Source organism: Gallus gallus, chromosome 33 (genome assembly GCF_016699485.2).
Source record: "Gallus gallus isolate bGalGal1 chromosome 33, bGalGal1.mat.broiler.GRCg7b, whole genome shotgun sequence".
Taxonomy (NCBI): domain Eukaryota; kingdom Metazoa; phylum Chordata; class Aves; order Galliformes; family Phasianidae; genus Gallus; species Gallus gallus.
Genome location: NC_052564.1, coordinates 3,332,712 through 3,353,909, shown reverse-complemented (window position 1 = coordinate 3,353,909; position 21,198 = coordinate 3,332,712). Strand labels below are relative to the sequence as shown.

Below are 21,198 nucleotides of genomic sequence, written 5' to 3'. Positions count from 1 at the left end.
TTTGCCACAGTGAGCAACTTTCTATCTTGGTGCACTCTAACTCCAAACAGTTTGTAACAAACCCAAGAACAAGTCCTTGCACCTGGTGGAGGCAAAGAAAGAAGCAGTCCGTTGTGATTTCAGTGCTTCTGTGAAACAGGTTCATTGATAAAAACAGGGCTGTTCACACATCAAGTGAAGCTAAACTGGGAAGTTTTAGGATGAGCACGCACTGATTCCTTTTGATAAAGTAATATGTAAGTCCTTCAGCTAATATACTGATACCTTCCAGTAATCCAGCCTATATGAGCTCCACGGTGCCTGCTGCCATCTCATTTGCCTGCAGAGACAGAGATGGAACACAGAGGCTGTGGGAGTCAGCACTGACCCAGGATCATATGGGCTCCAGAAGAAAGAGAGCAGGGTGATGTCTCAGTAGAATCGGTAGGAAGCCAAACACATTTATAGGAACATGACAACCACAGACACACATGCATATAAGAATAGAAAAGGAAATAAAGAAAAAAATATTAATAGTAAAAAACATAAAACAAGCCTGCTATGGGACAGACTGTGAGTCATTTATAGAGACAGACAAGAAGCTTATCCCTGCTGAAATGTGACCAGGGCATCATTTTCCTCACTGCATCCCTGAGCTCCTGGTTCCTCATGCTGTAGATGAGGGGGTTCAGTGTTGGAGGAACCACTGAGTACAGAAAAGCCATCATCAGATCCAAGGATGGGGAGGAATGAGAGGGGGGCCTTAGACAGGCAAAAAAGCCAGTGCTGAGAAATAGGGAGACCACAGCCAGGTGAGGGAGGCACGTGGAGAAGGCTTTGTGCCGTCCCTGCTCAGAGGGCATCCTCAGCACAGCCCTGAAGATCTGCACATAGGAGAACAGAATGAATAAAAAACATCCAAATAAGACAAGGACACTAAAGACAATAAGCCCAACTTCCCTGAGATAAGACTGTGAGCAGGAGAGCTTGAGGATCTGAGGGATTTCACAGAAGAACTGATCCACAGCATTGCCTTGGCACAGAGGCAGTGAAAATGTATTGGCAGTGTGCAGCAGGGAATTAAGGACCCCAGAGCCCCAGGCAGCTGCTGCCATGGTGGCACAAGCTCTGCTGCCCAGCAGGGTCCCGTAGTGCAGGGGCTTGCAGATGGCAACGTAGCGGTCGTAAGACATGATGGTGAGAAGGGAATACTCTGCTGAATACAAAAAGAAGAAGAAAAAGACCTGAGCAGCACATCCTGCATAGGAGATGGCCCTGGTGTGCCAGAGGGCATTGGCCATGGCTTTGGGGAGAGTGGTGGAGATGCAGCCCAGGTCGAGGAGGGCGAGGTTGAGGAGGAAGAAGTACATGGGGGTGTGCAGGCGGTGGTCGCAGGCTACGGCTGTGCTGATGAGGCCGTTGCCCAGGAGGGCAGCCAGGTAGATGCCCAGCAAGAGCCAGAAGTGCAGGAGCTGCAGCTGCCGCGTGTCTGCCAACGCCAGGAGGAGGAACTCGCTGATGGAGCTGCTGTTGGCCATCTGCGGTTCCTGGGCATGGAGTCCTGTTCAGAATGCAGAAGATAATGGCAATTTTAGATCATTCTCAGAGACACTCCTCCTGCTACACTAGGAAAGTCCATTTAACTCCATAACATGAGTTTATTTTCATGAGCTTCAGTGCCATGGAAAAAATAGAAGCTTAAAGAGCTTTTACTTTCCTAATCATTACGTTCTTAATTATTTCCTAATGATATCCCAGTTGCCTGGATATTTTCCTGTTAGGAGCTGTTTCCACATCTCCTATCTTTACCTGAACTGCTCTAAGAGCCCCTAACCCCAACTTCTATGAAGTAAAATTTCTGTTAGAAAAATCTGCCTGTTAAGAGGCAAAGTGCATAATTCATGTTTGCAGGGAATGACGATAGTTTCAGCTGGTGCTGTCCTTTGGGAGAGTTGAGGCTGAAAGCTCATGAGGAGTTTGTGCATATAACAGAACCCTGAGAAGGGTACAAATTCAGCATTCTCAGAGATGTGCTCATATTTTATAGCTCCCTTCAGAATTTTGCCTCCAGTCCTTTTCTCTTCCCTAAGGATATAAAAGAAAAACCCCTGCTTCATCTCTCCCCTTGCAAATTGCCCATGGAAACATTCTGGTGTGCAGCGTAGCTGTGATCCCCCTGTGCCAGGCAGCAGCTGTGGCAGCAGAAGGCCCCTGCCCTGCCGGGGGGCTCCTTCCCCCCACACGTCTCCCCGCAGCGCCCTGGGCAGCTCCCCGGGCAGGCTGAGTGCTGAGCCTGGCAGGCGGCAGAGTCCCTGCCCCGGCACACAGTCCCTGGGGCACAGCAGGGACCCTGCTCTGCACCACAGCCCTGGGCACCCGGCTGCACCCCCGGCTGCACAGCCTGCAGCCGTCCTGGGACACGCAGCCCTCAGGGCTGTGCTCTGGTGCCGCAGTATGGAAGCCCTCATCTGGAGCAGGTCTTTTTCTCTCATAAAGAAACACAGTGTCTGCAGCCTGATCTGTAATGGGATGTCCCAAATTTAGTTACCCCTTTGTTAAAAGCAGCTGCATGGCCTGCAGTGAGACTTACCGTGTCAAGGTCTATGAGCAATTCTCATCCAGTGATCTCACAGCCTGCTCACACTCCACATACCCTTTAAGCTCTCTCCCCTTTCTCTCCACTCCTACTGTCACCTGCGGGCTGTGCTGTGCAGAAGAGCAGCTCCTGGGCACAGCTGTCACTCTGCTGCACTGCCCACTTGTATGAGCTATCTGTGTCCCTGGAGCCTGGCCCAGCTCAGGTGCCGAGGATGTGATTTTCTCTTCCACACTGCTCCCCCTGGAAATGTCCCTGGGGCTCTGGGACTGGCAGCTCCTGACAGACAACAGGGTCATCTCTGCAAAATGTACTTTGAAGTTAGATGAATTAATCACCAGCAGACAGGCGGATTCCAGAAGCATGGTTCGTCCTAAGTGATCGTGTTTGCCTAGCAGAAGTGCATATGCCTCATCTGGAAACCTCTGCTCATGGACTTTAACAAAAAGGACATGCAAACAAGGAGAAGGATCTCTGTGACTTCCCCTCTGCAGGGCAGTCATTCAGCTGAGGCAATCAGTTCAGTTGTCTCATCTCCAGATGCAAAACCCTGGGTTGAAATAAGGTTCAGTTTCCCACAGACCCACGGGAGCTGGGACTCCTCTTGGTTCAGATCAGATGTGCACAATGTGTTGCCTGCATGCATGATCCCCTGGTCTGAATCCTTTGTCCTTCATCAGCAGGAAGTTACTTGCTCGCACATGGACACTCGATGATGACCAAGGTGCCTGTGGTGCTCCTAGATGTGTGCAACAGTGTCTGCAAGCTGTGGTAGACCACCTCCGAGAGAGGCATCTCCTTACAGAGCATCAGCAGGGGGCCAGGCAGGGAATGGGAGTATGCTTGTCCATCCTAAATGTCATCAGATCTCCGAGTAATGGGCACCTGAGAGTGCCATTTTTCACCTCCCCCCATGGAGCATGCAGAGTTATTCAGCTGACCAGATGGATGAGCTCACCAGAGGAAGAGTCAGATCTTTCTCTATCCCCCATCTATTGCATATTCCAGAACTTAAGGCATTACAAAGCTGTGACACACCTACATTCTCTCACTGATGATACCTTCCTTTGTTCTGGGCTCTCCCTTGCATGCCAGTTCCCTGGGTTCTCCAGCACACCTCAGCCAGATGGCAAATGCAGCTCAGGACCTTCAGGAAAGCCATACCCTGATACTGTCAATGCTCGCTGGAGAACTGTGAGCCCCACAATGGGCCTGGTACCTGCGTGCCACCTTCTGAACACCAGTACCACGGTGTAGATGCACGGCCCAGCCAGGCTAAATCAAATAATGCTTCTGGCATGGGATGCTTTCTGAAGTGTCTTTACACTAAGGAGAAGACCACAAACATTAACTCAGTGAGCTCAAAATCTCTGTGCATTTGCAGGCCTTGGGTCCTGTTTGGCTCATAGAGACATGGTGGCATGGTTCCCACCTCTGAGCTGTAGCAAAGGGAGGTGCGGACTCATTCTGGTGGATGGTCAAGGAAGTCGAGGACAGGCTGCTGCCCTCTGTGAGAGTGCACTGAGCTCTGCCTGGGGGTGGCAGAGGAGCCAGCTGAGAACTGATGGAAATACCGTAAGGAGCAGACAAGCAGCATTTGTTTCTTGCTTCCTGATCAGGAATAACAAGAGGAAGGGGACAGGGATGTGTCTGAGTTACGGCTGGGATGGAACTGTTTTCTTCACGCTGCCTGGTATGATGCAGTGTTTTGGTTGTAGGAGAAAAACAACGTAGATACCACTCTGATGTTTACTGCTGCTGCTAAGTGGTGTTGTACAGACCCAAGGCCATTGTCAGTGGAGGGCTCCTGCATAGGAGATGTGCCTGGTGTGCCAGAGGGCATTGGCCATGGCTTTGGGGAGAGTGGTGGAGATGCAGCCCAGGTCGAGGAGGGCGAGGTTGAGGAGGAAGAAGTACATGGGGGTGTGCAGGCGGTGGTCGCAGGCTACGGCTGTGCTGATGAGGCCGTTGCCCAGGAGGGCAGCCAGGTAGATGCCCAGCAAGAGCCAGAAGTGCAGGAGCTGCAGCTGCCGCGTGTCTGCCAACGCCAGGAGGAGGAACTCGCTGATGGAGCTGCTGTTGGGCATCTGCGGTTCCTGGGCATGGAGTCCTGTTCAGAGTGCAGGAGATAATGACAAGGCAGTTCTCACAGTCACACCTCCTGCTATGCTATAAAAACTTTTCTTTCTTTTAGGACCATGTTCATTTGCTCCATTCCCTGAAACTGATTTCATGAAGCTCAGCATTCCATAAGCAGAAGCGGGTAATAAAGCTTTTTCTTTCCTCTATTTTTCTTATTTTATCCCCACTTCCTGGATATTTTAATCTGTTTCCAAGTCACATGTCCTTACGCCAAGTGCACTTAGAGCCCAGCATCCCAACCTCTGTGCCCTTCAATTTCTTTTAGAGAAAGCTGCCTATTTGAAGGATAAGTGCATTATTCATGTCTGCAGAAAACGACAATAATTTCAGCTGGTTCCGTCCTTTGAGAAAGGAGACGCTGAAGGCACATTCTGTGTGACTGTATACAAAAGAAATGATTGATTAAAGTACAATTCAGGAGTCTCAGGGATGTGTTCAAAGTTGACAGCACCTTTTAGATTTCAGCCTCCACTCCTTTTCCCTTCCCTAAGGATATAAAAGAAAAATCAGTGCCTTGTCTCTCCTCTTGCAAAGTGCTCTTCGAAACACTCTGGCGAGCTGTGTAGCTGTGACCCCACTGCCCCAGGCAGCAGCTGTGGCAGCAGAAGGCCCCTGCCCTGACCTGCCGGGGGGCTCCTTCCCCCCACACATCCCCCCGCAGCGCCCTGGGCAGCTCCCCGGGCAGGCTGAGTGCTGAGCATGGCAGGCGGTAAGTCCCTGCCCCGGCACACAGCCCCTGGGGCACAGCAGGGACCCTGCTCTGCAAAACAGGAATGGGTACCTGCATCTGGACTGGGTCTTTTTCCCTGAAAAAGAAACACAGAATGTTTGCAGCCTGATCTGCAATGAGATGTCCCAAATTCAGTGATACCTCCAGGAAAATGAGCTGCATTGCCTGCCGCAAGAAACTTACCTTCTTAAAAGAAGAGAGCAATGCTCCTCCAGTGAGCTCACAGCCTGCTCACACTGTACACATCCAGTAATCTCTCCGTCTTTTTTGTTATATCCTCATGTCACCTCCAATCATGTCCCTTGCCCTTTTGTGCTGTACAGAGGAGCTGCTCCTGGGCACAGCTCTATAGCGCTGCCCACTTGTATGGGCTCCCTGTGTCCCAGGAGCCTGGCCCAGCTCAGCAGCAGAGGATGTCATTTTCATCCTTCCCACTCATCTCCCCTGAGATGTCCCTGGGTCTCCGCAGCCAACAGCTCCTGAAAGACAACAGCATTGCGACTGTACTTTGAAATCTGCTGCATTAACCACCAAATGTCCAGTAGACAGTGATAAATTACAGACATACAGTTATTCCTACCAGAGAATGTTTGCTGTAACCAAAAGGGCACACAGAGAAGGACAGGGAGGAGTGGACTTCCCCTGGGCAGGGCAGTGATCCAGCTGAGGCAGTGCAGGCATCTCGTGCCCAGATGGAAACCCAGGGGCTGAAACGGGATTCAGCTCCCCACGGACCCACAGGAGCTGGGATTCCTCTGGTTCAGTTCAGGTGTGCACAAGGAGTTGCCTTCATGTGAGCTCCTGCTCTGAGTCCTTGGTCCTTCAGCGGGGATCAGTTGCTCACACACAGACCCTGGGTGATGACCAAGGTGCCTCAGGCAGCTTCAACTGATGAAACCTCTGTTTTCTATTGGCTCACATGTAAATGGCGTCAGAAGCAGCCAAGTATCATGCCAGTTCCCTGGGCTGTCCAGCACACTCATGTGCAGCAACAAATGCAACACTTGGCATTAGGAAAGCCATGGCCCAGGAGTTTACATGCTGCTTAGTAAACTCTGAGTCCCACAATGTGTCCAATGCCTCTGTGCCACGTTCTGAACACAAATGCCATAGATGCACTATACAGCCAGGCTAACTCCAACACTGCCTCCAAATTAGGATGTTTACTTACATGTTTTTACACCAGTGAGAACACCATCACATGCTGAGCTAGAAATTTTTGTATAGTTGCAGGCCTGAGCTCTTGTTTGGACCACAGGGACATGGTTAAATGGCATCCACAACTAGACTCTAGCTCAAGGGGAATACAGAGTCTTTACAGTGGATGTGATTTTTTTCTACCCCACTCACATCCCCTGAGAATTTCCTGGGTGTCCATGGCCAACAGCTCCTGAAAGACAACAGCATCATGATTGCATTTTGTCTTGGATCTGCAAATGATGCCTAGATTGTTGGAATAGCACGACCCTCTTGCCATGGCTTGCTGCATGCACCACTCCCACTTGGCATCACGTTGTAATGCACAGCTGTTGTAGGCTGTGAGGATGTCCAGTATGAACAGGTAGTCAACCAGAATGCAACATTCAAGTTCAGAAGTTTCATATGCAAGTCAGAGGCACCACTGCCTCACTGGAAGAGTTTGACTCTGAAGATGTCATGTTTGATGTTAACTTACATGCAGAGGAACAATTAATGACTCCAAGCATCTCAGCAACAATATGCAGGAAGTGTTCTGAATCGCTATAACCAGAGAGAATGCCGTCTTCTGAACACCAGAACCATGGTGTGGATGCAAGATCGAGCCAGGTTAAACCCACTGATGCTTCTGATTTGGGATGCTTCCTGGAGCTTCTTTACCTAATGTATTCTTCCAAAGGAATAAATAAGACGGAGCAGATTACCTTGAGTGTGATCACGTGGCATGTGCAGGACAGCCAGGGGATCAGGCCCAGCCAACATGGATTCATGAATGACGGGTCCTGCTTGACCTCCCTGCTCCTACTCTGACCAGGTGACCTGCCTTGGTGCACGAGGGAAAAGCTGTGGATGTCCTCTACCTAGACTTCAGCAAAGCCTTTGATTCTGTCTCCCACAGCACTCGCCTGGAGAAGCTGGCAGCCCATGGCTTGGACAGGTGTTCTCTTTGCTGGGTAAAGAACTGGCTGGATGGCCGGGCCCAGGGGGTGGTGGTGAATGGAGTTAGATCGTGCTGGTGGCCAGTCATGAGTGGTGTTCCTCAGGGGTATGTACTGGGACCTGCCCTGTTTAATATCCTTACTGATCCAATGGCTGATGACAGCAGGATGAGCTTTAGCAAGACAAAGTGCTGAGTCCTACACTTTGGTCATGATAAGTCCACGCATTGCTAATGGCCTGGGGCAGTGTGGCTGGCCAGCTGAGAGGAGGAAAAGGAGCTGCGTGTGTTAACGAAGCACAATTGGTTCCGGATGAAACATGCAAAATTTCATCCAAGCTTAAGAAAATATTTCTTTACTGTATGCTGCTGATAAGCAGAAGTGGCTGCCCAGAGAGTTACCTTCCCTGTAGGTATTCAAAAGACTTGTAGTGCCACTCTTGGAAATGCAATTCTGCAGCCCTATGCTCAGGTGGAGGCCTGTGGCGAATGGTGTTCCCAGAGGTTCATCTTGGGATTGGTGATCTTCATCATGTTTATGAGTGAAATAGACAGTGGGATGGAGTGTACCCTCAACAAATCTGATGATGACACCAAGCTGAGGGGTGCAACTGATACAACAGAAGGAACAGATGTCATCCAGAGGGGCCCGAACAAACGTGAAAAGTGAGCGAATGTGAACCTGATGAGATTCAACAAGCCCAAATGCAAGGTGTTGAACATGGGTTGGGGCAATCCCAGATATGTGCACAGGCTGGGAAAAGATCTCACTGAGAGCATCTCTGCGGAGCAGGATTTGGGGGCCCTGATGGACAAAAGGCTGGACACAAGCAAGCAGTGTGCGCTTGCAGCCCCAAAGACGAACAGCATCCTGTGCTGCAACCAAGGGGGCTGGCCAGCACGGTGAGGGAGTTGTTTGTCCCACCTGCTCCGACCCCATCACACCCCATATGGATTACTGCACTGAGGCCTGGGGCTCCCAATACAAGAATGATGTGGAGCTGTTGGAGTCCATCTAAGAGGAGATCCACCAAGATGATCAGAAGGATGGAGAGCTTCTCCTATGAAGACAGGCTGAGGCAGCTGTGCTTGTTCAGCTTGGAGAAGAGAGGGCTCTGGGTTGACCTCACTGAGGCCTTCCAGTATTTAAAAAGAGCTCATAGGCAGGAAGGAAATCAACTTCCTGCACAGTACGAATATGGTAGGACAAGGGGGAACAGTTTCTGCTAGAAGAGGAATCATTTAGATTATATATTAGGAGGAAATTCTTTGCTCAGAGAGTGGTAAAGCACTGGAACAAGTTGCCCAGAGATGCTGGACAACAAGGAGGTGCTCAAGGCCAGGCTGGATTTGGCCCTGGACAACCTGATCTAATGGGTGGCAACCTGACCATGGCAGGGCAGTTAGAAGGGATATGTTAGGTTCCTTCCAACCTACCACATTCTATGACTTAATGATTCTCTGATAAGTGCCACCAAGAACAGAGCTCTAGGTCCAGCAGTTGGTCACTTACAGATCAGCCTGGGACTCTCAGTCTGTGTCCTTCAATCTGTGGAGAACCCCTGGAAACAAAACAGGAGGGAGCAACTCCTTGGCTGCATGGCTGACACCAGCTTTGGAAGCAACCTCCAGGATTCTGTCTCTGCCCTGAGCAGCTGTGGGGGATGGAGAGATCAGTTTGACCGCTTTGAATGCTGACTTGATGATAATGAGGCTCTGGGAAAAAGAAAGAAGGGCTGAATAACGGGATGTTTTGCATCTAAGCATAAGATAAGTTTGCTGCTGTTATGAAGATTTGTTATGAAACTTGCTTGAATTCTAGCCCATGGATTCTTAGTGGAAATGTACTGAATACATGTGTTAGACTGTAAAAAGCTTGCTTGGGAGAATAAAGGAGAATCTTTTGCACGAGAAACCTGTGTTGTGTTGCTAGCCTGCGACAAGCAGCCCCTTGTGTTATGGTGGTGGTAGCAGGGAGACAAACTCTGACACATTGGTGCACATTCCCTGTTCCTGCCTGCTACCGCACTGCCACTGTATGCCTCTGGATGCCACTGTAGAGACAACAGGACTGCTGTCAATTCATATGAGACCCGAGGGCTACCAGGAGTGTAGAGGTACAGTAGAAAGGCATGGAAGCGGAAAGAGAGCAGCACTCAAAAGACCACACCTTGCCCTTGCCCATTGCCACGGCCCCAGGAATGCAGCAGCCCTGACCTGAAGGCGGTGAGGAGCAGAAGCCCACTGAGTAGTGAGGTGCAGCCTGCAAGGAAACTTGGGCTGCTGCTCCATTTGGCAGCTGGGCTCTTGGCCCCTGAATCCCTCCTGCATAAGGGAGTTTCTCTTCCAGCTCTAGAGGAGAAGGGAAGAAAAGTGAGCTGAGAGAAATGAATTTCTGCTGTCCTCTTCATTGTGCTTACGCTCATGGGAAGCGCAGTTCTGTAGGTACATGAGATGACTGGGTCAAAATAAATAATTAACGAGAAGGTTTAGAATAACTCTATTTAAAACAAAATGCAAGTTTTAGGGAATAACAAACACAACATTTAACAAAATACTGTTTTAATATTTTCTGATATGGCTGGGGATTTCCCAAAGTTTCCTCAGGGCATCCCTGAGCTCCGGGTTCCTCATGCTGTAGATGAGAGGATTGAGTGTTGGAGGAACCACCGAGTACAGAACTGCCACCACCAGGTCCAGGGAAGGGGAGGAAAGGGAGGAGGGCTTCAGGTAGGCAAACATGAGAGTGCTGACAAATAGGGTGACAACGAACATGTGAGGGAGGCACATGGAGAAGGCTTTGTGCCGTCCCTGCTCAGAGGGTATCCTCAGCACAGCAGCGAAGATCTGCACGTAGGACACAACAATGAAGACAAAACACCCAAAAACTAAAGAAAGGCTAAAATCAATAATCCCAGCTTCGCTGAGGTAGTCTGATTCTGAGCAGGAGAGCTTGAGGACCTGGGCCATTTCACAGAAGAACTGATCCACAACATTGCCTTGGCAGAGTGGTATAGAAAATGTATTGGCAGTGTGCAGCAAGGAATAGAGAACCCCAGTGCCCCAGGCAGCTGCTGCCATGGTGGCACAAGTTCTGCTGTTCATCAAGGTCCCGTAGTGCAGGGGCTTGCAGATGGCAACGTAGCGGTCATAGGACATGATGGTGAGAAGGAAAGTCTCTGCAGAAAGTAAGAATAATAAAAAGAAGACCTGTGCAGCACATCCTGCGTAGGAGATGTGCCTGGTGTGCCAGAGGGCATTGGCCATGGCTTTGGGGAGAGTGGTGGAGATGCAGGCCAGGTCGAGGAGGGCGAGGTTGAGGAGGAAGAAGTACATGGGGGTGTGCAGGCGGTGGTCGCAGGCTACGGCTGTGCTGATGAGGCCGTTGCCCAGGAGGGCAGCCAGGTAGATGCCCAGCAAGAGCCAGAAGTGCAGGAGCTGCAGCTGCCGCGTGTCTGCCAACGCCAGGAGGAGGAACTCGCTGATGGAGCTGCTGTTGGGCATTCGCAGTTCCTGGGCATGGAGTCCTGTTCAGAGTGCAGAAGATAATGACAAGGCAGTTCTCACAATCACACCTCCTGATATGCTGTAAAACCTTTTCTTTCTTTTAGGACATTGTTCATTAGCTCCATTACTTGAATTTAATTTCATGAAGCTCAGCAATCCATAAGCAGCTTATGGGAGTTTTTCCCTTCCTCTCATTTTCTAATCTTATCCCATCTTCCTGGATATTTTATGTTTCCATGTCTCTCATGTTTACCCCAACTGCTCTTAGATCCCACAACCCCAAACTCTGAGCACTTGAATTTCTGTTAGAGAAAGCTGCCTGTTTGCAGGATAAGTGCATTATTCATATCTGCAGAAAATGACAATCATTTCAACTGCATCTATCCTTTGAGAAAAGAGAGGCTGAAAGCAAATTCTCTGTCACTGTATACAAAACAAGTGTCTGAGTGAAGTAAAATTCAGGAGTCTCAGAGGTGTGTTCGAAGTTGACAGCCTCTTTTCAGATTTCAGCCTCCCATCCTCTTTCCTTCCCTAAGAATAGCAAAAGGAAAATCCCTGCCTTGTATCTCCTTGTGCAAAGTGCTCTTGGAAACATTCTGGGGTGCAGCGTAGCTGTGATCCCCCTGCCCCAGGCAGCAGCTGTGGCAGCAGAAGGCCCCTGCCCTGCCCTGCCGGGGGGCTCCTTCCCCCCACACGTCTCCCCGCAGCGCCCTGGGCAGCTCCCCGGGCAGGCTGAGTGCTGAGCCTGGCAGACGGCAGAGTCCCTGCCCCGGCACACAGCCCCTGGGGCACAGCAGGGACCCTGCTCTGCACCACAGCCCTGGGCACCCGGCTGCACCCCCGGCTGCACAGCCTGCAGCCGTCCTGGGACACGCAGGACTCAGGGCTGTGCTCTGATGCTCCAGCACAGAAGCCCTCAGCTGGAACAGGTCTTTCTCCACAGTAAAGAAACATTGAGCACCTTCAGCCAGATATCTAATGGGATGTCCCAGATTTAGTGATCCCTCCAGGAAAATCAGAGCAATTGCCTGGAGCAAAAGACTCACCTTGTCAAGGATAGTGAGAAATGCACCTCCAGTGAGCTCTCAGCCTGCTATTGTGCCACACAATGCATAACCTTTCTTCCTTCTCTCCTCCCCATCTCCTGATGGTCATGGCCCCAGCCCTGCTGTGTGGTGCTCAGGAGCTGCTCCTGGGCACAGCTGTCTCTCTACAGCACTGCCCACTTATATCAGCTCCCTGTGTCTCAGGAGCCCAGCACAGCTCAGCAGCAGAGAAGATTTCCTTCTCCCCACAGCTCTCCCTAGAGATATCCATGGCCTTCCTGTGCTGACAGCTCCTGCAGGACAGCACAGTCATCACTGCAGAATGTACTTCGAAGTCAGATCCATTAATCAGCACGCCCAGAGGATTCCAAAAACATGGATGTTCCTAAAAAAAGTAGTTTGACCATGAGAGAAGCAAAATGCCAAATCTGGAAACCTCTGCTCATGACCTGTAACAAAAATGACAAACAGACAAGGACAGGGTGGGGTGGACTTCCCCTGTTCTGGGCAGTGATAGAGCTGAGGCACAGCAGGCATAACATTACAGGATCATACAATGGCTTAGGTTTCGGGGGACTTTAAATAGCACCTAGTTCCAAGCCCCCAGCCATCAGCAGGGCTGCCAACCACCAGATCAGGATACTTAGGATCCCATCCAACCTGGCCTTGAATGCCTCCAAGGATGGGGCACACAAAACTTCTTTGGGCAACCTGTTCCACTTCCTTTGAGTAGAAAATGTGTTCCTAAAAGCTCACCTAAATCTCCCCTCTGTACTTTAAAGCCATTTCCCTTTGTCCTATTACTATCAAGCCATCTCATCCTAACCCTAGGATTAGGCATCTCATCCTCAGATGGCAGCCCTGGGACTGAAATGGGGTTCTGTTCCCCAGAGGTCCATGGGAGCCGGGAGTCCTCTTAGTTGAGTTCCGATGTGCACAGTGAGGTGTCTGTGTGTGAGCCCCACATCTGAATGCTTGGTCCTTAATCAACAGGGACTGCGTTGCTCACACAGACACACTCAGGGGTGCCCGAGGTGCCTGGGCTGATCCTAGTTGTGTGCTGGTGCTTGTGAAGTGTGGTGGAAAATCTCTGAGATAGACACCTCCTTCCTGAGCATCAGCTGAGGGCCAGAAGGGAGGTATTCTTGGCCATCCTAAATGCCACCACAGCCCTGTGCTCAGGGCACCCAGTGTGCCTTTTGCACCTGTTCCCAGGAGGCATGTCGTGTTACTACGGTGACCAAATGGATGAGTGTCGTGATTTAGCATCACAACACAGTGTTCTCGTGCCAGGAAAATTTCTTTATTGCTGTGAGGATTATGGTCATGGTGCTGTGTATCTGTACTTATTCTTCTAAGCAAGCCTTTTATACTCCAACACACATATTCAGTACGTTTCCATTAACAGTGCATTGGCTAGAAAGCAAGCAAACTCCATAACAAGTCTTCATAATCAGCTGAGAGCTTATCTTATGGCTTGGTACAAAACACCCCTGTTTATTCAGTCCTTCTGCCTCCTTTCCAGAGCCTCATTATCAGAGAGTCAGCACTGAATGAGGCTGAGCTGACCTCTCTATCTCCCACAGATGAGCTCACAAAAGAAGAGCCAGATCTTCCTCTCTGCTCCACCTGTGTCAAACTCCAGAGTTCAAGGCATTACAAAGCTACAGCACATCTATATTCTTTCACTGATGACACCTCAGTTTGTTCTGGGCTCTCATTTGAATGGCATCAGGAGAAGTCTAGGGTCATGCCAGTTCCCAGTTGACAGGAAGCTGGCAAACGTTGTTCCAGTTTGAAAGAAGAGCAAGAAAGATGATCTAGGAGATTATGAGCCTGTCAGTCTCACTTCAGTACTTGGTAAAATTCTGGAAAAAGAAATGATGGTGGGAGTTACTGAAAACACCTGACAGACAATTCTGTCCTTGGTCAAAGCCAATACAAGTCCATGACTGGAAAATCCTATTGAACTTAATGTCCTTTGATGAAGAGGTCATCCATTTAGATGAACAAGGGAAGCAAACTGATGTTGACTTTTTGGATTTCAGGAAAGCTTTTGATACTGTTCCTCACAGAATACTTCTGGACAGAATATCCTGCACAGGGTTAGACAGAACCACAGTGTTGTAGGTGAGCATTTGGCCAATGCATGGGGCCCAAAGGCTTACAGTAAAAGTGTTCCATCAAGCTGGCGGATGGTCACAAGCAGGGTTTCTCCAGGGTCCATTTGAGGACCACTTCTCTTTGATGTTTTTATCAATGACCAGCATGCAAGAGTAAAAGGTGTTTTTAGCAAGTTTGATGATGATATTCAACTGGGAGGAGCTGTTGTCACCACTGTAGGTAGTGAGGCCTTGCAAAGAGATGTGGACAAGTTAGAGAACTGGGCAAGCACCAACTGCATGAGGTATAACAAGAACAAGTGCCTGATTCTGCACCTGGGAAGGAACAACCCTGGACATACACACTGACAGGGCGATGGGACACTGGAGAGCAGTCCCACTGAAAGGGGTTGGGGGTCCTGGGCAACAGCAAATTGAACGTGAGTCAGTAGAGTGCCCAGGCAGCCAGGATGGACAATGCTCACATGGGGTGCACTGAGCTTGGCACTGCCAGCTGGGTGATGAAAGGGATGTTCCCTCTCTGCTCTGCACTGCTGCAGCCTCACCTGGAGCACTGCGTGCACTTATGGGCACCACAGAACGTAAAAGACGTAAAAGTACGGTTCCCTGTCCAAAGGAGGGGACTAGAACTGGGATATCTGAAGTTCAAAGTTTCATTGGGATTGGCTACTTGTTCAGACTGGGCCCTTCTTACATCCCACACCCTGTGGTGAGAGACACTGCCCACACGGGACTTGGGCCTCACGACATCCGTGCACCCCACGCAGAGCCTGGGAGCTGCTGTCCCCTTGTCGTTCATTTGACCTCATACAAACCCCCATCCCACTGCCCCAGGTAGGGCCCTGAGCCAGCATGAGGGACAGGATTTCCCTGCCAAGGGTCTGGGGATCAGGGCTTGGCCTTTCTGCTTCATAACACAAAGGAGGCTTTTCTCAGCATCACAGCCACCATCCCAGAGCCTTTGCCTGCCTGTCAGCATGGCTTCCAATTATCTGCTCTAACAAGTCCCTGGGGAAGCTTGCTTGTTAGTGGCCCTCAGTGGGGCCCATTAATACTCCAAGAAACTTCTCTGTTTCTTCTGACTTGGTCTTCTTGAGCACTTTGTGCAGTCTCCTCTCTGCACTGGTGGTTGATGGACTCAGCAGCAAATGTCCCATAGGTCCCATTACTGCCTAAGGTGCCGTCCTGTGCCTTGTGCCTTCCTGTCATCTTCTTCAGGTGTTCGGAACTTGTACAGCTAACTGGAGAGGTATCTGGAGAAACCTTAAAGTGTAACAGTCCAGTGGGCATTTAGGAAGTCTAGTTATTTATTTATTTATAGTTGTGTATAAACAATAATTTAAAGTAGCACATGGCAGTTGATAATGATCCAGGATGTCCCATAACAAACTTTGCTCTGTCACTGTGTGGACCGACGCCCTCCTCAACTTCCCCATCCCATTTTTACTCCCATTGGCCCCATGGGACTGGCATCAGTTCTCCTCACATCACTCTTCTCCTCTGGAGTCACCCACTCACTGTTAAACCTCCTTTGCACCAAATCCCACTGGCTTTCCTCAGAGAACCAGCTGCATGTGGGCAATGAAGGATTTCTCTATTTTGCCAACAAACAGAAGGAAACGTAATGCAATTTAATGAACAGAAAAACACAGTGATCAACTGCATGCCTTATCCAAGCTGCATCTACTGAGATTTTTCTTTCACAAGGAATACTTGTACAAGAAATGAGTTAGACAGAGATAGGAAGGGATAAATATAATCACAGTGAAGGAGTTGACAAGAGAGTCCATCAGACTATGGAGAGATGGAGCAGATTCCAGTAATCTCCCTGAAGGTCACAGATCAGCCAGATAGTTGGGAGGTATTTGAACGAATAAAGAGCAAGGGATGGGGAAATGTGGAGAGCAGTGGGAAGAGCGTGTGTCCAGATGCCTGCTGAAAACATGGCCTTCGACATGGTCATTAATTTAGCAGACCTGGAGACCCCTGGAGGATGAGGGACATGAATATGCAGCAGGGTAGAGCAGCGGTGGACGCTGGGCATTAGTCACAGGGCATTGCAACTGGCACCGCTGTCTGTGTCCCTGTACCTGAAGACATCTGTCGTGCAAACACAATTCTGGAAAGCACTGTCCATTCTGTAAAATGAATTATAATTATAAAAATTACTTAAAATTGCCTCAAAGTCTGGTGTTACAACTTAAAATGAAAAAGAACTTAGGAGTATTTCTGAAGTTGAGAAGTGCTTGAACACATTTTTGCTCATTTCCGTCTTTGTCTCTGAACTTTGCTTCAGTTTTATTGACAAGAACATCTTTCAGCCTTACAGCTTCAACAAAAAAAGGAGATCCATTTGTGTCTTGCACAGATCCTGGAGTCCCCCCAGAATTTCCGTGCCCAGAACCTTCTGTGACAGCTCTCAGTCTTTGCACTGACAGAGTCACACTGTGGTTCTGATCTGTCTTCGTGCTCTCAGACCTTGTTTTCGATGGTCACATGCAGCACAGGACGCTTCATGCCCTATAAACATCTGCTCTCTTCCCATCAGCAATAGGCCATGAGCACATGGGATCACATGATAACCCAGGCTGAAAGGGAACCTGGGGGATGTCTGCAGTCCAACCCAGGACAAAGAGGGACAGACCAAGTTGTTCAGCATTTGCACCTGATGCATTTTGAAAACCTCCATGGGCAGAGACTGCAGAGCCTCACTGGGTGACCTGACATTAGATATTTGGAACGCACTCCAACCATTCCTAAGATCATGATGTGAGGCATGGAGTAGGTGTGGAATAGGAATCCCAGAGAAATAGCAGGTGACCCATCCCTAGAGATGTTGAAGATGTCGAGGGCCCCAGGCATCCAGATCTACCGCGTGACAGCTCTGCCAACAGCAAGGGAGTTGGAACTGGATAGTCTTTAATGTCACTTCCAACCCAAGTCATTCAAGGATTCTGTGATCGTCTCACTCTCTTCCAACTCAGGATCTTGTTTGCTTAGGTATTCCCTGATCACCTCCTCTTTCACCAAGGGCACATCTGCCTTGCACCAGCATTTCCCACCAGTCTCTGGCACCTAGGATTCCGAGAAGCCCAGTCCAACTAATCAACAGTGAGGTCAGGAAGGAAAGGACCAAGGACTCAGAGCAGGAGCTCACATGCAGGCAACTCACTGTGCACACCTGATCTGATCTAGAGAAATCCCAGCTTCTGTGGGTCCGTGGGGAGCATTCGAGCCCCAGGGTTTCCATCTAGGGATGAGATGCCTGCACTGCCTCAGCTGAATCAGTGCCCTGCCCAGGGGAAATCCACCCCTCCCTGTCCTTCTCTGTGTGCCCTTTTTGTTACAGCAAACACACTCTGGTAGGACTAACCATATGTCTGGAATTGGTCACTGTCTTCTGGACATTTGGTAGTTAATGCAGCAGATTTCAAAGTACAGTCATAATAGTGTTGTCTTTCAGGAGCTGTTGGCCATGGAGACCCAGGGACATCTCAGGGGAGATGAGTGGGGAGGAAAAAATGACATCCTCTGCTGCTGATCTGGGCTGTTCTCCTGGGACACAGGGAGCTCCTACAAGCGGGCAGTGCTTCAGAGAGACAGCTGTGCCCAGGAGCAGCTCTTCTGTACAGCAAACAGTGCTGGGGGTGCGTTCTGCAGATGGCATGAGGATAGAAGAGAAAAGAGTGTGAGCAGGCTGTGAGCTCACTGGAGGAAGATTGCTCACAGCTCTGGACAAGGTAAGTCTCTGGCTACAGGCAATGCAGCCACAGTTCCTGAGGGATCACTGAATTTGAAAACAACCCTGAGGAGATAAGGCTGAAGACACACCGTGTTTGCTTATTGTGGAGAAAAACCTCGGTCAACTGAGTGTATCCATGTTGCAGTGTCAGAGCACAGCCCTGAGGGCTGCGTGTCCCAGGACAGCTGCAGGCTGTGCAGCTGGGGGTGCAGCCGGGTGCCCAGGGCTGTGGTGCAGAGCAGGGTCCCTGCTATGCCCCAGGGGCTGTGTGCCGGGGCAGGGACTCTGCCGCCTGCCAGGCTCAGCACTCAGCCTGCCCGGGGAGCTGCCCAGGGCGCTGCGGGGAGAAGTGCCCTGCACCACAGGTGACCTTCCACTATGAAGGCCAAAGGAGGGATTTTCTGCCATGTTTTCTGCTTCCTGCTTCAAACAGAGGATAAAGATGTAGAGGGTGATAGAGAAAAAGTTTAACTGTGTTGGACTACATCGAGTGAGAATCTTCAAGTGCATTCGGTCTCTCACTGTAAGCAGATATTTACATTGTTGGACTCACTGGGGTTCCCTTATGTTCCCTTTTATACCTGCAAACATGAACATGCACCCAGAGAATGCTCTGCAAGCAGGATGGGTTCTGAACAGCAAATAGGAATGCACACATTCTGACCTGTTGTCTGTAACCACAGACATGTACAAGACATGGAACAGGGAAACATCTCCAGCAAGGAAAATCTGCAGGCAACAGGGTTATGATCAGGGAATGAGAGGAAAGTAAGAACAGCAATTTTTTTCCAGAGGAAGAATTCACCTGAAAAATCCATACTACTCCCTTCAGTGCAGACACCTTCCTCTGAGCAAGCTCCCACCCAGAATGCCTCTGCCCTCATGGCCATGGGGTTCAATGCATGAACCACCTCCTGTGCTGCCTGAGCTCCAGCAGAGCAGAGCAGCATCTCCCCAGGCGTGTGTCCATCGCCCTCTGCAGTGCACAGGGGCTGAGAATGACTGCCTGGGGCTGTGGGCAGTGCAGTCTGTGAGGCTGGGAAGGAGCTGGCTTTCCCTTAATGAGATGCCATCGTTAGGACACATCTCCCTGAGCTGACCTTCAGCATGCAAACCTGTCACAAAAATAGTGAGGAGACCAAAGTGCAGGGATGAAGGGGAGAGATGCTATATGCAAGGAAAAGCTCTGGGGTTGGTGAAATGAATGTTAGGTGTCGTTTGCCTGATGTGTGGTGATGAGACCTTGCTCAGGACCCTGAGAAAGAGTGGGTATTCTCTGATGGGCAGTGGTTTCCACTGCTCTCAGCAGGGTCTGCCTTCTTTTCAAGGTAACATGGGAGGGCATTCTCCCTTCGTCTCCAACAGTTGCATCTTCAGAGTGTGTGGAAACAAGCCCAACCTGCTCCCCTTACCTTGCGCTAAGCAGCAGTGAATCCCTTTGCCTCTCAGCTCTCTCTGCCATTCACGATGTGTGCGGCAGAACTGCTCAGGATTTCTGACTTCACTGAACACTCCTTGGCTGTGGTGAGTGGGACCAGACATTGCAGGAAAAAAAATATCATTAAAACTTTTATTTTCAACCCATGTATTTCTGGCACTGGTAATGCAGATGCTGACAAGCACTTCTGCATTAGAAGGGATTTCATCTGACAAATTCTAAAAAGAAAATCACCACAGCACCACCACGTTCCCATGTACACACAGGGACAGGGCAGCTTCCTTGAGAGAAAAAGGACAGAGGTGATCATGGCGAAATCAACCGCATGAAATGTAGCTCACATCACTGACCACAATGAACATTACCCACATGGAATGTCTTGTCATTAACTTTCCTATTCCTTGGACAGGTTCTTGTGCCCACAGGTCCTGGTGCCCAGAAGTCCCAGATGCCCAACAGCAGCTCCATCAGCGAGTTTCTCCTCCTGGCGTTGGCAGACACGCAGCAGCTGCAGCTCCTGCACTTCTGGCTCTTGCTGGGCATCTACCTGGCTGCCCTCCTGGGCAACGGCCTCATCAGCACAGCCGTAGCCTGCGACCACCGCCTGCACACCCCCATGTACTTCTTCCTCCTCAACCTCGCCCTCCTCGACCTGGGCTGCATCTCCACCACTCTTCCCAAAGCCATGGCCAATGCCCTCTGGCACACCAGGCACATCTCCTACGCAGGATGTGCTGCTCAGGTCTTCTTCTCTCTCCTCTTCATCTCAGCAGAATACTCCCTTCTCACCATCATGTCCTATGACCGCTACGTTGCCATCTGCAAGCCCCTGCACTACGGGACTCTGCTGAGCAGCAGAGCTTGTGCCACCATGGCAGCAGCTGCCTGGGGCACTGGGCTTCTCTATTCCCTGCTGCACACTGCCAATACATTTTCACTGCCTCTGTGCCAAGGCAATGCTGTGGATCAGTTCTTCTGTGAAATCCCCCACATCCTCAAGCTCTCCTGCTCAGATGCCTACCTCAGGGAAGTTGGGCTTATTGTGCTTAGTGTCCCTATGGAATTTGGGTGTTTTGTCTTCATTGCTGTGTCCTATGTGCAGATCTTCAGGGCTGTGCTGAGGATACCCTCTGAGCAGGGACGGCACAAAGCCTTCTCCACGTGCCTCCCTCACCTGGCTGTGCTCTCCCTGTTTCTCAGCACTGGCTTTTTTGCCTACCTGAAGCCCCATTCCATCTCTTCTACATCCCTGGACCTGGTGGTGTCATTTCTGTACTCAGTGGTGCCTCCAGCACTGAACCCCCTCATCTACAGCCTGAGGAACCAGGAGATCAAGGATGCTCTGTGGAAACTGATGACCAAACGTCGTTTGAAAGCAATGAACTGCCCATCTTTATCTATATAGAACTTGTAATGCAGATCTTTATAGAAACAAGCAATCTTATTTTGGATTGTGTGGGGTTTTCTTTTTCTTTTTCTTTTTCTTTTTTTTCTTTTTTTTTTTTTTTGGTCCTGTTTGTTTTTTTGTATTAAGAACAATATATTAAAAGGTTGTTTTTTTTTTTTTTTCCATATTGCAACTTATCATCTGTTTTAATGCTTTCCACTGAAATGTCATCACCCCTATCAATTCCTATTCAGCTTGTACATTTGCAGTGTGACCCATACTCTCTGTACATATGGAACCAGGCTCTGTGAATCTTAACAGAGCAAAGGACATGCAATGACTTTGTCTGTCATTCTTCTTGTGAGACATTTCTG

The 21,198-nt window shown here is 49.8% G+C and overlaps 3 protein-coding genes across 3 annotated transcripts; 1 reads left to right on the top strand and 2 right to left on the bottom strand.

The window, feature by feature from the left end:
* Window positions 1-149: 149 nt before the first annotated feature.
* On the bottom strand, window positions 150-1,517 carry LOC112530841 (olfactory receptor 14J1-like). Its single transcript, XM_025145376.2, has one exon. The coding sequence runs from the start codon at window positions 1,515-1,517 to the stop codon at window positions 558-560; it is 960 nt and encodes a 319-aa protein (XP_025001144.2). The 3' UTR covers window positions 150-557.
* Window positions 1,518-10,143: 8,626 nt separating this feature from the next.
* Window positions 10,144-11,085, bottom strand: LOC777084 (olfactory receptor 14J1-like). Its single transcript, XM_001236559.6, has one exon. The coding sequence runs from the start codon at window positions 11,083-11,085 to the stop codon at window positions 10,144-10,146; it is 942 nt and encodes a 313-aa protein (XP_001236560.6).
* Window positions 11,086-19,885: 8,800 nt separating this feature from the next.
* Window positions 19,886-20,911, top strand: LOC430861 (olfactory receptor 14A16-like). Its single transcript, XM_025145426.2, has one exon. The coding sequence runs from the start codon at window positions 19,886-19,888 to the stop codon at window positions 20,840-20,842; it is 957 nt and encodes a 318-aa protein (XP_025001194.2). The 3' UTR covers window positions 20,843-20,911.
* Window positions 20,912-21,198: the final 287 nt, after the last annotated feature.

What these genes read in the sequence shown, in the direction of transcription:
- LOC112530841 (XM_025145376.2), bottom strand. Translation starts at nt 1,517, where the DNA reads ATGGCCAACAGCAGCTCCATCAGCGAGTTCCTCCTCCTGGCGTTGGCA.
- LOC777084 (XM_001236559.6), bottom strand. Translation starts at nt 11,085, where the DNA reads ATGCCCAACAGCAGCTCCATCAGCGAGTTCCTCCTCCTGGCGTTGGCA.
- LOC430861 (XM_025145426.2), top strand. Translation starts at nt 19,886, where the DNA reads ATGCCCAACAGCAGCTCCATCAGCGAGTTTCTCCTCCTGGCGTTGGCA.